Source organism: Miscanthus floridulus, chromosome 6 (genome assembly GCF_019320115.1).
Source record: "Miscanthus floridulus cultivar M001 chromosome 6, ASM1932011v1, whole genome shotgun sequence".
In the NCBI taxonomy this organism is placed as follows: domain Eukaryota; kingdom Viridiplantae; phylum Streptophyta; class Magnoliopsida; order Poales; family Poaceae; genus Miscanthus; species Miscanthus floridulus.
In genome coordinates this window covers 131,828,628-131,841,432 of record NC_089585.1, presented here as the reverse complement: position 1 = coordinate 131,841,432, position 12,805 = coordinate 131,828,628, and the positions used below count along the sequence as shown (strand labels likewise).

The window sequence follows — 12,805 nt, the reverse complement described above, 5'->3', positions numbered from 1 at the left end:
AGGAGTACGAGGAGATTCTCGTGCAGGAGGAGGTTCCGGAGCCACCACTGACTGACTCAGCTGACACCGCCGCCTGCCCAAGGCAAGCCCCGGTGCATAACCCTTATTTTTTATAATCACCGTAAATATATGTGATGTGCATTTACATTATATATATATATATATCCATCCTAAGAGTCCCACAAGTGCAGGTTTGAGTAGATGCTATGCTTATGTTGTCACACTACTAAATTTTGACCTTGTTGCACCGGCTAATTTTTGATGTTATAGGTCTAAAATAGATGCAATAGTTCGGTGTCGCATCAATTTCTCATTTGATGCCAGCCGATGCAAGTGGTCTTGATGCAATAGCCTTTCGCATCGGTTACTTGTGGTTGATGTGAGAAGCAGCTATTGCATCGTCCGTCCGTTGTCTATTGCATCAAAATTAAGAGATGCAATAGCTTGTTGCATCCAAATCATGTTGATGCAATACATCTATTGCAACGGCCAACGTTCGGTGCAATAGACTATATTGCATCGATATTAGGTTCGATGCAATAGAACCTATTGCATCACCATTTTGGTTCGATGCAATACGAACTATTGCATCGAGTTTATGTTGAGTTTATGTTTGATGCAATTCGAACTATTGCATCGACTTTATGTTTGATGCAATTCGAACTATTGCATCAACACAAGGTTGGATGCAATAGAAACTATTACATCGACATGAGGTTGGATGCAAGAGGTTCTATTGCATCACCATTTTGGTTCGCTGCAATACGAACTATTGCATCGACATGAGATTGGGAGGACAACCAATTATTGCATCGGATTCATTGCACAGAAATTCATAAAATTACAAAATTCAATGGCACAAAAAGGCAATCATATTAATAACTTGGATCATAAGCATTCAATAATTTGTACAATGTGAGGAAGTCAAATGCCTTCCTATTTCCAAATAGGTAATTGCAAAGTTGAACTGCATTACAAACCACTAACTTATGCTACAAATAGGCAATCATAAACAAAAATAAATGTCTCTTAGCACAGATCAACATGATATCTTTCTCGTTGCACAATATTAGATTCATTTCAGCTTACCAAGACTCCCTCAAGGTTGATCTTCCTGAAAAAGTCAAAATGACATGAATTAGTAATATATACAATTGATCACACAGTTGGAATCAAACATAGACAGCATGGTAGATGCTAATCAAGGTTTTACTCATGCTTACATGAGAACAGGGGAGTTGATTAACATTGGACACTTTCTGCAGGTTTGAGCATAAAGAGCATAACACTAGAATCCAGTAAGACTATCTAGGGAATAAAATCAGTAACTTGCAAAATCCTAATGATTGCAGTACCATCTAGCCAAACATCAGTTGTTCATTGCAAAGTAGCATCACTAAAATGAAGTCCTCAAAGACTAGTAGCAGCATAGGCACAGGGACCAATCCAACCGGGTCATGGCACTACTAGAACTCACCAATCCCACCGGTGTGGAAAGCAACACTCTACAGCAGCTTGACACTATCAGTTAAAGCTGTTCACTATCTAATCAAAATTGGAATGCTAGCAGGAGCAGCAGCAAGGACATGTTTAACTTTTCTGTGCTCTCGCTACAAAACTTATCAAGTTTCATGTATTTCTTTGCAAAATTTACAGCAGCAGCAGCAAGGACACATGATTCATGTATAAGTGAACAAAGTTCATGTTAATAATCTGGACAACAACTTAAAATGACACCTGATTCATGTATAAGATTTTGAGCTCATACCTTTCCTTATTTATTTCTCAAAACTCGCTTTTTACTTGCAGCATTATTCCTCAGTGTATGTGAAGTAATAAACTTCAAAGACTCATTACTGCCTTTGTCATTTGGGAAAAGTGATCTGTTGGCATTGCTGCGAGTGAGGCGACTAGGTTGGATACTCATCTTATTGCTCACTAATTCACTATCTTGTACAGTCTGCAAAAACAAGAAGATTTGAAGGAGTAATCACCACTTAGCAATTCTAAGAATCTGTTAAAGTACAGGTGATATTTTTGAAGTATATTACCTTTTGCACTTGTTCTGGTCTTTGGCTAGGAGTGGGAACAACAGCAGGCCCATTAGAAGGTGCATTATGTATGCCCAGCGCAGATTTTGTACCAGCCTTCATTTAAAAAAAAAGATGTACACATTACCTCAAGATTAAATGTAGGTATCCTTTTTCATTACATTACAGTTTTCATTTATCAAAAAATAGTACCTGTGCTGAATTTGCAACTTCATTTGCACTAACAGTAGCCTTCGTATTTAAAAAAAAGATTCACACATTATGTTAGATTAAATGTAGGTATCCATTACATTGCAGTTTGCATTCATCAAAAAAATAATACCTGTGCTAAATCTGCACCTTCATTTCCACTAACCATATTTTCAATACCAGTAGCATTGGTTGTGAATTCTGAAGGATGAGTGGCTGTTTCTGTAGGCTGAGGGGCTATTATGGTTGGTGCAGCATTCTAGCATTGGAGTTATAAGGAGAAACATTAGTAATCAAGCTTTACTAAAAACAATGATGTTGGTAACAATTAAGAAGTAGTATTAGTACCAAAGGCGGTGCTTGATTCTGTTGTTTGATTAGTGCAAAAAACTCTTGCCTTAGTTCTTCTCTAATCTTGCTACTTGTACTCTCCAGTTGATGTTGCAGCTGCTGAATTTTTTCCTTGTCGCTCTCCCTCTCAGCGGCTTGAACGGTAAGCTGTTCTTTTAACTTGTCTACCTCAGCTTGCATCTCAATATTCTTCTGTTGGGCTGCTGCTGCTAATGCAGATGCATGAGCCTGCTCTTCATTTCGTTCATTCATAAGTTGGCTTCGGGTCGGATACTTTGCCATGTATCCATGTCCAGGACCTTTCCTGCTCCTGCATCTAGTGGTTTCCTTGTAGGTTTCATGAAGAATGTGCCTTTCTTGTTCTTTTGAAATCACAGAAGCTTCCAACTCAATTCTCTCTGCAACTTTGGAGAAGGCGCTTTCCTAAATTTAAGAACACAATTAGTGTATTCAACTTTAGCAAGTAGCAACAGCAATTCCAATTCAAGTATAATAAGAATTAGGTAAAATGGATACTTCAGAGATATGTATGACATTGGAGATAAATGAATAAAACATGTTATGAGAAAGCAATGGACAGTTGAACGCTAGCATTTCAGAGATATGTATGACATTGGAGATAAATGAATAAAACATGTTATGAGAACATACATCACTGGACACTCATTTTACCAAGTAGCCCAGCTCTATTCAAATCATTTTAAAGAACATAACTTAACTACATAAAGCATAAGTACGATATTAGGTACATGAGATGAGTCTACATATTAGGTTGTTGGAAATGACAAGGCAAGTAAATGGATGAAGACAACAATAGTAACCACGATAGAAACACGTTGAATTTGAAAAGCTAAACAAAACTACAAGCTGATGACATGACCGGACACGCAGTTGCACACGACCGGACGTGCTAGTCACAACAATACAAGCTGAAACAGTACATCAGCAGAAAATAGCCATTTGAGCTGTCCGGATGCGCATGTGCGTCAGGTCACTCATCACCGGATGCGTCCGCTCAGCAAAAACCCTCTCTGGTCACTCTCTATTCGTGACCGGACTCCAAGTCTCGGTGCGTCCGGTCATGCACTCTCTTCAGCGTCCGGTCGAAAAATGGACCACAGCCACTCTGCAACACTGACCGGACGTGGAAACTATGCGTCCGGTCCAGCGTCCGGTAGCACTTGACACTCAACAATGCTCTACAAAAATTACAGCAGCTAGCATATGCTACCAGGAGACCACAGAAAAAGTTTGGAAGCATTTGGCTCATCCTAACTTGCTATACCAAAAAGAACAGGTGGCACAGCTAAAAACTGAAAATAGCATAAAGATAGAATTGCCAAACCGAACACAAGGACTAATGAACAAAGTAGCACTTACATATATTTCCTTAGCAGCATCAGAAGACCATTGGCCCTCCTTGGTGCGTGTACTCCTCCAAAATGTCAAACCATCTGGCTCTTCATTAGTCTCCAGGTTTCTCTAAGATGTGAAAATTGAACATTGTTACTGTTTAGGTAAAAAATAAAAGAAGAAGATTAGGTTCCATATCATTACCTGCTCAAAACTAACTTGTGAAAAAGGTTTTGATCCTGTAAGATGTATTGTCTATCGATGCTGGGAATTGCTAGAGTTTATGGTGCTCATTCGCTAATATAAACACAGATATGTTAGTTGCACTACAAAATACAGACAATAAACACATATATGTCAGAGGCTTGGAACCTAGAATTTTTCACTTCCAAAATACAACACCAAGTAGTGCCACTCCACAATGTCCAAATCATCTGGCTTATGTTTCATTCTTTCATGATAACTGTTGTATGCCTTGTATGTGGCACTGAATTGAGCTCGCCAACCTTTGTAACGATACTTTGCAATCTTCCATATCCTAGCCTTCTCTTCATCATTGTTTTCAATGTTCCACCTAACCTGTAGAAAGGGGATGACCAACAAATTGTGAACAATTAAGATATTACAAAGAATTAATTTATCATATGCGGGAGCAAGACTGTAACGTACCATTATATCTCGTGCTATTTTATCTTTAACAATCTGCTTGACATCTCCCCACTTTTTAACTCCAATAAGTGGAGTCCTTTTTCTTGTAAACCGAACTATTTCATCAACAAACGAGCGATAGTTATCTCCTATAGGACCGCCTTTTGTGGATGAGAAATCTATACTAAGTTTCTCAGTGCTAAGTTTAAATCTCTTAGCTTCGACCGATAAACCTTTCAAGGTTCCTCACCCAATCTTTCTCTTGTCGCCAACCCCTACTGTAAAATTGATGTTACAAAATGGAACGTATGTTAACATTATAAATCAGCATTTTTATGTTATAGTAATGTATGAACACTTTGAACCATTGCATACCTTTATGAGAGGCCTTTGGCCTACGAGCATGAGCTGGAAACTGCATTGGTGCTGCGCTATTGTCACCACTTCCGTCTTCTTCAATGGTTTCATCATCTAAATATGCATCTGCACATACAAAAAAAGTGAAAGTACACAGTTACAATGGAGTTGGAAATATATGTAAATATTAAGGCTTCCACTAATGCCAAGATAAAACAAAATCAGATTACATATATCTTTAAGAGGCCCTTCCCTCCTCAACCATTCTTTATATGTTGCAACAGTATTCAGCCAGGTGTCATCCTTAAATTCTGCAAGATGCATATATATATGTTATATATATAGTGTAAGTTTGAGAACTGTACCTAAAAATCATTGAGATGTATTTTTCTAGTACATTAGTACCTGGGTTGTTTTCATCCTGTGGCAGCTTATTGAGCCACACCTTGTACGCATCAATGTCTTCATCCTGAATTCCTTGTCCACTAACTTCCTCATGTGTACTACGTTGCTTAATTGGTGTGATTGCATATTCTCCTTCCTGATCTAGCTGAGTGTCTGAAACTGCTATCCTAATTTTCTTCTCTTGCATACAATCTTCTATCATTGCTAATGCATCTTCTTCGTAATCTATACGCTGCAGCAAAGCTGTATCGTTGCCACATCTCTTCATATAGTACATGAAGTCCCTCGTAGAATAACCCATCTTAACTTTGAACTTCAATAAGTTGGCAAAGGTAATTTTAGCACGGTCAAGGTCCAATATGGCACGTTTCTGGCCCTGGGGTCCCCCCAAGAAATCAATAAGTACTTGCCACATATCTCCTATTTTCTAGAATGTTTTCCTACAATTGTCAGGAAATAAATTAATTGATGCACAGGTATACTTGTTAAATGAATAAACAATGTACTCATACTCAAATAGCATATATGGATGTTCAAGCTACGTAGTGTATGCCAGTAGTTAGAGCAATGATAGGAACAATGTGCCAAATGTCAAAATTTAGTGGATAGCATTTTGGCAATGTCAAAATTTGTTAGCTGCAAGTGCTATGTGCCTACAATAACTTATAAGGGGTGATAGGGATTCCTATAATGGCTATGTATACCATTGGCTACCATGAGAAAAGGAATGCAGGAATTAGAAGGAAAATCTTTCTCTTGCTTGGCTGGCCCCCTCCCTCCCTCTCAACCTAAACCACACCATAACACATCAAATGACACCTGTGTATTTCCATGATAGAAAGAAATTGTTAATGCAACCATTGCATATGTGCAGACTTAAAGGATTTGTGGCTTATCCAGGAGAAAAAAAGATGCCAAACTGTTGCTAGAATGACAAAACAAACTGAGCCATTAAGTAAAGGATTTGGACGGAGGAGACGGCGACCTCCTGGTAGGCGGACTCCGCGGAGGCCGAGGCCGAGGCGGCGGCGACGGCGACCTCCTGGTAGGCGGAGGCGGCGGCGACCTCGTGGTAGGCGTCTTCCTGGTAGGCGGAGGCGGCGGCGACCTCCTGGTAGGCGACCTCATGGTAGGCGGCGGCGACCTCATGGTTGGGGGCGGCGGCTCCTCTTCTACTGTGATGCAGATTAGATTAGGATAGGAATATAAATCGCTCTGTATTAGGGAGGGAGGAAGAGTAATTAGCAGCTGGTGTTTTTTCGCGGGACGAGGGCGCGCGCTGCCGAAAGTTTTCGCGGATTCAATTTTGAGCGCCAGGTTTCGCACAATAACAAAAAAAGTAATAAATAAAAGACTATTCCTGATGTGAAATAAATAAAGAGAAAATATAGAAAATTGTAAAAAGGTTTTAAAATAGTTTTAATAACTATAATATATAACTAGATAAGTGCGATGCACGGTGTAAAAATAATTAACAAATAAACTAATCTAATTACATGATTCATTTTTGTATTTGTGTGATTTATTTTGTTCTTTTTCTAATAGTTGTGCGATTTTTTTTACATTTTATAATTTTAAGATAATTACATCATATTTAGAAAAATAATAAAATGACAGTACATGATTTTGTATTGGAACAATAAACCATTTTCGAATTCACTTAGGCATTTTTTCTCTTTGTATCATTGTTCGTGGTGGGGCGCCCTCGGCTGCAAGTGTCGTCACGGTGGTATTCGTCGCTATATTTGAGTTCTACTATGAGAACCTAGCTCACTCCAAGTCTTGGTGCATCGGTAGCGGCAGCATCCAGGGCTGGGGATGAAGCCCATGTTGTGAGATCTTGAAGGATGCATCAAGTTCACTACACGATCAGAAACTCGGTGACATATGACAATTAGGTACTAGCTGGACATGATCGGAAACTTGGTGACACATGACGTGGTAGTACATGAGATGAGTCTACATATTAGGTTGTTGGAAATGACAGGGCAAGTAAATGGATGACGACAACAATATATAGTAACCACGATAGAAATTGTTTTCAAAATTTTATAAATGTTGTTGGAATGTTGAATTTTAAAAGATAAACATAAATTGTTAAAAAAACACGTTGAATTCGAAAAGTTAAACAAAAATTGTTAAAAAACACATTGATTTTCAAAAGGTAAAAAAATTGTAGGAGAAAAGCACAAAAGTAAAAATGAGAAGTCTAATAAGTGAATTGTTAATTATTTTGAAAAAATAACAAATAATGTGAGGGGCAAAGGAGTTGAACCTGTGCCCTTACGATTGCCCAGGTCATGAACAAACCACTAGACTAGTTGCATGTTGTTGCATGGACTAGTATTTTTATTCTTTTATACTATTATCTAACCATGTTTTGACTTGCATGTATTTACGTAAGAGATCTGTTTTGTCCATGCAGGAGACCAGGGGACGCCGGCACTAGGAGGTACATCTCGTATCCTCCCGTGACCCTTGGAGGCGCACGTCCTCCTGCTACAGATCAAAGGTGATGCATCCTCCCTGCTGCCGATCAATCTTAGGGCTCAGATCGGATCAGAGTTCCCTTGAATTCTCAGTTCTAATCGTGGTGCTTCATTCTCAGTAGTACGGTCACTGCAGATCGATCTACAATCCCTCCGTCCCTGACTCGTGACTCCTGTGGCTGCGGTAAGTGGTTTCAGTAATCACTAATCAATAGTACAGTCTCATTGGCTTCTGTTGCAGTATTTGTAATTTTTTTACCTTGCAATTCAATCCATACTAGCATCAAGCGACTGAAGCTAATAGTTGATCCATTAATTTAAATTGTATTTAGTAGATATGGCTTCCACTTAATTCATGAATTTAAACCTTATTACCGAATTGGTAAATGGATTTACCGAATTGTGTATGAATTTTTTTGTGGTGCATACCCTGACCTAAAATCCTAGATTCGCCACTGCTTTGTTTCCAATATGTAGCATGTTCTTATTTATCTTTGTGTATGTTTGTCAGGTGTTCAAATCAATGTCACACCAAGGTAGAAGTTGGATGCGGCTGGATAAGGCATCTGCAGAGTGGCAACAAGGATTAACAGATTATCTTGATAGCACCTTTGGAGGCAGCTCTAAAGGAGGAACGGCACCATGTCCATGTTCAGCATGTCGTTCCATGTCATTTAGAAAACGGTCGGATGTTCAGAATCATTTGCTTCGGAAAAGTTTTGATGGAAGCTTCATCCGAGAACAGGAAAGTATATGTGAACGTTCAGCTATTGATAATGATGATGATGTTGATGATAGGGCTGGTACCACAGAATTGTTACATTCTTTGATCAGGGGTACTATACGTGGAGAAATCGATGAGGAACAGAGTTGATCCATTAATTTAAATTGTATTTAGTAGATATGGCTTCCACTTAATTCATGAATTTAAACCTTATTACCGAATTGGTAAATGGATTTACCGAATTGTGTATGAATTTTTTTGTGGTGCATACCCTGACCTAAAATCCTAGATTCGCCACTGCTTTGTTTCCAATATGTAGCATGTTCTTATTTATCTTTGTGTGTGTTTGTCAGGTGTTCAAATCAATGTCACACCAAGGTAGAAGTTGGATGCGGCTGGATAAGGCATCTGCAGAGTGGCAACAAGGATTAACAGATTATCTTGATAGCACCTTTGGAGGCAGCTCTAAAGGAGGAACGGCACCATGTCCATGTTCAGCATGTCGTTCCATGTCATTTAGAAAACGGTCGGATGTTCAGAATCATTTGCTTCGGAAAAGTTTTGATGGAAGCTTCATCCGAGAACAGGAAAGTATATGTGAACGTTCAGCTATTGATAATGATGATGATGTTGATGATAGGGCTGGTACCACAGAATTGTTACATTCTTTGATCAGGGGTACTATACGTGGAGAAATCGATGAGGAACAGCCAAATGAGATGGCAAAGAAGTTCTTTAAATTGCTACAAGAGGCCAAGAAGGAGTTGTTTCCAGGCTGCACGGAAGCTACCCAGGTGTCTTTCATTGTCAAAATGTTTCAGATGAAGTGCATGTTTGGTTGTAGTAATGCTTGCATGGAGTACGTACTTGGGCTGTTCTTACTTATTCTTCCTAAAGGACACTGCCTCCCAGATAGTATGGAGAAGATCAAAAAGGTTGTTAGAGATCTTGGTCTAAATTATGAAAAGATAGATGCATGCTATAATGATTGTGTGTTATTTAGAGGGAAAGAATATGAGGGCCTGGATAATTGCCCAAAATGTGGTGAGACAAGGTGGAAGCAGTCTAAAGAGGTACAGGATGTTGGCAGTAGTTGTGGCTCAAAAAAGCGTGTTCCACGTAAAATCCTACGGTACTTCCCACTGATTCCACGGCTCCAAAGGATATATATGTCAGAGACTAGAGCATCATATATGCGCTGGCATAAGGAAGAATTGGTGGTTGATGGAAAAATGCAACATGCTGCGGACTCCAAAGCATGGAAACATGTGGATGCATCCTATGAATGGTTTGCAGAGGATCCTCGTAATGTCAGGCTTGGTCTGGCATCTGATGGATTCAATCCGTTTGGTATGTTGAATGTGTCATACAGTTGTTGGCCTGTGATTTTAATTCCTTACAATCTTCCGCCATGGTTGTGTTTGAAACAGTCGTATTGGATGTTATCGATGATGATCCCAGGAGCGAGATCGCCTGGTGTTAGCATTGATGTGTACTTGCAGCCTCTAATTGATGAGCTCAAAGTTCTCTGGGAAGAGGGTGTCAAAGCCTGGGATGCAAAGGAGAGGAAGGATTTTGATTTGCATGCAATTCTACTGTGGACAATCAATGACTTTCCAGCATATGCGATGCTTTCTGGATGGAGTACGAAAGGCAAGTTTGCATGTCCATACTGCCATATGGAAACAGACTACTTATGGTTGAAGCATGGGAAGAAGCACTGCTACATGGGGCATCATCGCTTTTTGCCTATGGACCACAAGTGGCGCAAAAACAAGGTCAGTTTCAACAACAAGACAGAATATAGGGAGGCTCCACAACCACTGACTAGAGAACAGGTGTTGCAACACTATGATAGTTTTGACCAAGTCACATTCGGCCCTGAATCAAGAAAAAGGAAGCAGCGTGACGAAGAAAAGAGATGGCACAACTGGAGGAAGAAGAGTATTTTCTTCCAGCTTCCGTACTGGAAAAAATTGCTTATTAGGCACAACTTGGATGTGATGCATATCGAGAAAAATATATGTGAGAGCATATTGGGCACTTTGCTAGACATAGAAGGTAAAAGTAAGGATAATGAGGAAGCTCGGCTTGACATGCAGCATCTGGGGATAAGGATGGATCAGCATCCAGAGCATGAGAATGGTAAGTTCACCTTACCACCTGCTTTGTACAAATTAGAGAAAGATGACAAGAAACTTTTATGCAAATTTCTACATGAAGTTAAGTTGCCTGATGGGTACGCGTCCAATATCCAAAGATGTGTGGATGAAAATCGGTGTCAGCTGTCTGGTCTGAAAACTCATGATTATCATATTATATTCCAGAAACTTTTACCATTAGTACTACGCAACATTCTGCCTCAAGAAGTTGTTGTCCCATTGATTGACTTGAGTAGGTTCTTCAGTTCGCTTTGTTCAAAGGAGCTGGATGAAAAGGAGCTTGCTAACATGAGTGCTTCAATTAGGGAGACTCTATGTCGGCTTGAGATGATATTCCCACCTACTTTTTTGACATCATGGTACATTTGCCAGTTCATCTAGCTGAAGAGGCTTCACTTGGTGGACCTGTATGCTATAGATGGATGTATCCCGTGGAGAGATATCTGTGTACGGTAAAAGGTTATGTGAGGAACAAAGCACATCCTGAAGGCTCAATAGCGGAGGGATATATCACAGAAGAGTGCATGACATTTTGTTCTTTGTTCTTCAAAGACATGCCAACTAGCCCAGAGCGTCATGAAAGCGCCGTAGCACCTGAACCACCATCTGGTTTGAGCATTTTTGGTGACCTTGACTACAGTACGAAAGGCTATAGTTTCGTGGTCTTGGACGAATCCGAGATGCTGAGAATAAGGCACTACATACTCACAAATACTGAGGAGTGTGCTACTTTGCCTGAGTGAGTTAAATTTAACATTTTCAGCATGCTATTTTTTTTGTTCACGTGATATATTACTAATTCTTTGCATTTTGTTTGGTCTGCCCACTGCAGTGCACATAAGGCTTCACTAAAGGAATATAATCCGCATAATGTTAAGAGAAAACATAAGCAGCAATTTGTTGGTTGGTTTGAGGACAAAGTGAGTCACCAGAATTTTTTTTATTCATATTATGATGCACGTAATGAAAGCATCTTATTAATTTTTGTTAAATGGAAGTACAGACCAAACAAGAATATGACCAAGGAAAAGCTAGTGAGGAGATGTACAACCTTTCTCAAGGACCAGATGATCGTGCTCATGTATTCAATAGATGTTTCATCAATGGCTTCCTATTTCGGACGGTGTCGGCAGAGATGAGCTTGATCACACAAAATAGTGGTGTCCTTGTCAAGGGTGATGAAAGTACGGGTAATATGGACTGGTATGGAGTTATTAAGAAAATTATCTCTCTACAATTCACTGGTGGAAAGGAAGTGATGATGTTTCAGTGTGATTGGTTCGATGTCCCCGCTCCAACAAAGAACAAAGGTAAAGGGTACAACAAAGATCGATATGGAATTATAGATATTGATACTACCCGTCTCAGATATTCAGATGATCCCTATATTGTGGCGACACAAGCAGAGCAGGTGTTTTATGTCAAACACGCAAAGAAATCAAATTGGTGTAGCGTTGTTCGAATCAAACCAAGAAACCTTTTCTCCATGCCAGAATCAGCTAGTGTTGAAGAGGAAGCAGAAATTGATGTTGACTCATTGCTTGTTGGGGTGGAGGACATGACTGTTAGAAGCGATCAGGGAGACTTGATGAATTGGCGATGAACGGACATGGAAGGGGAAGCAATTGATACTTCTGTTATTCAGAAAGCAATTGCTCAGTCTGTACCAGAACCAAATGATGAAGATTTAAATGATGAGGGTGAAGATGATATACACGCATATATTGACGATGGAGTTGTCGCACCTGCCGTTGCGACAGATGACGAAGCTAATGATGATTTTTTCGTTTAAGTATTCACAATTTTTCTTGAATTATGTTTGGATGTTCTTAGCTGATCAACAGCATGCTTATGTTAAAACGTGCAGTTAACTTATCCTTCCCTAGGTTCAACGCCAGCAATATTCTACATGGAGGGATACAGACATCTTAAGGGAAGAGTAGTCTAATTGCAGTTGACTTATCCTTCCCTAGGTTCAACGCCAGCAATAGGTCTACAGAATACATGAAGTTGAACTCAATGCTGGCACAGTCACCACCAGCTATGATACACTGCCAGCCATTAGGTCTACAGAAT

General features: G+C 39.7%; 1 protein-coding gene and 1 pseudogene across 1 annotated transcript; one reads left to right on the top strand and one right to left on the bottom strand.

The window, feature by feature from the left end:
- Positions 1 to 1,099: 1,099 nt before the first annotated feature.
- Positions 1,100 to 7,812, bottom strand: LOC136461257 (uncharacterized; annotated as a pseudogene).
- A 1,144-nt stretch (positions 7,813 to 8,956) lies between these two features.
- Positions 8,957 to 12,332, top strand: LOC136461256 (uncharacterized). Its single transcript, XM_066460626.1, has 4 exons — positions 8,957 to 9,917; positions 10,029 to 10,806; positions 11,562 to 11,649; positions 11,733 to 12,332. The coding sequence occupies exons 1-4, from the start codon at positions 8,957 to 8,959 to the stop codon at positions 12,330 to 12,332; spliced, it is 2,427 nt and encodes an 808-aa protein (XP_066316723.1).
- The last annotated feature ends 473 nt before the right edge of the window (positions 12,333 to 12,805 follow it).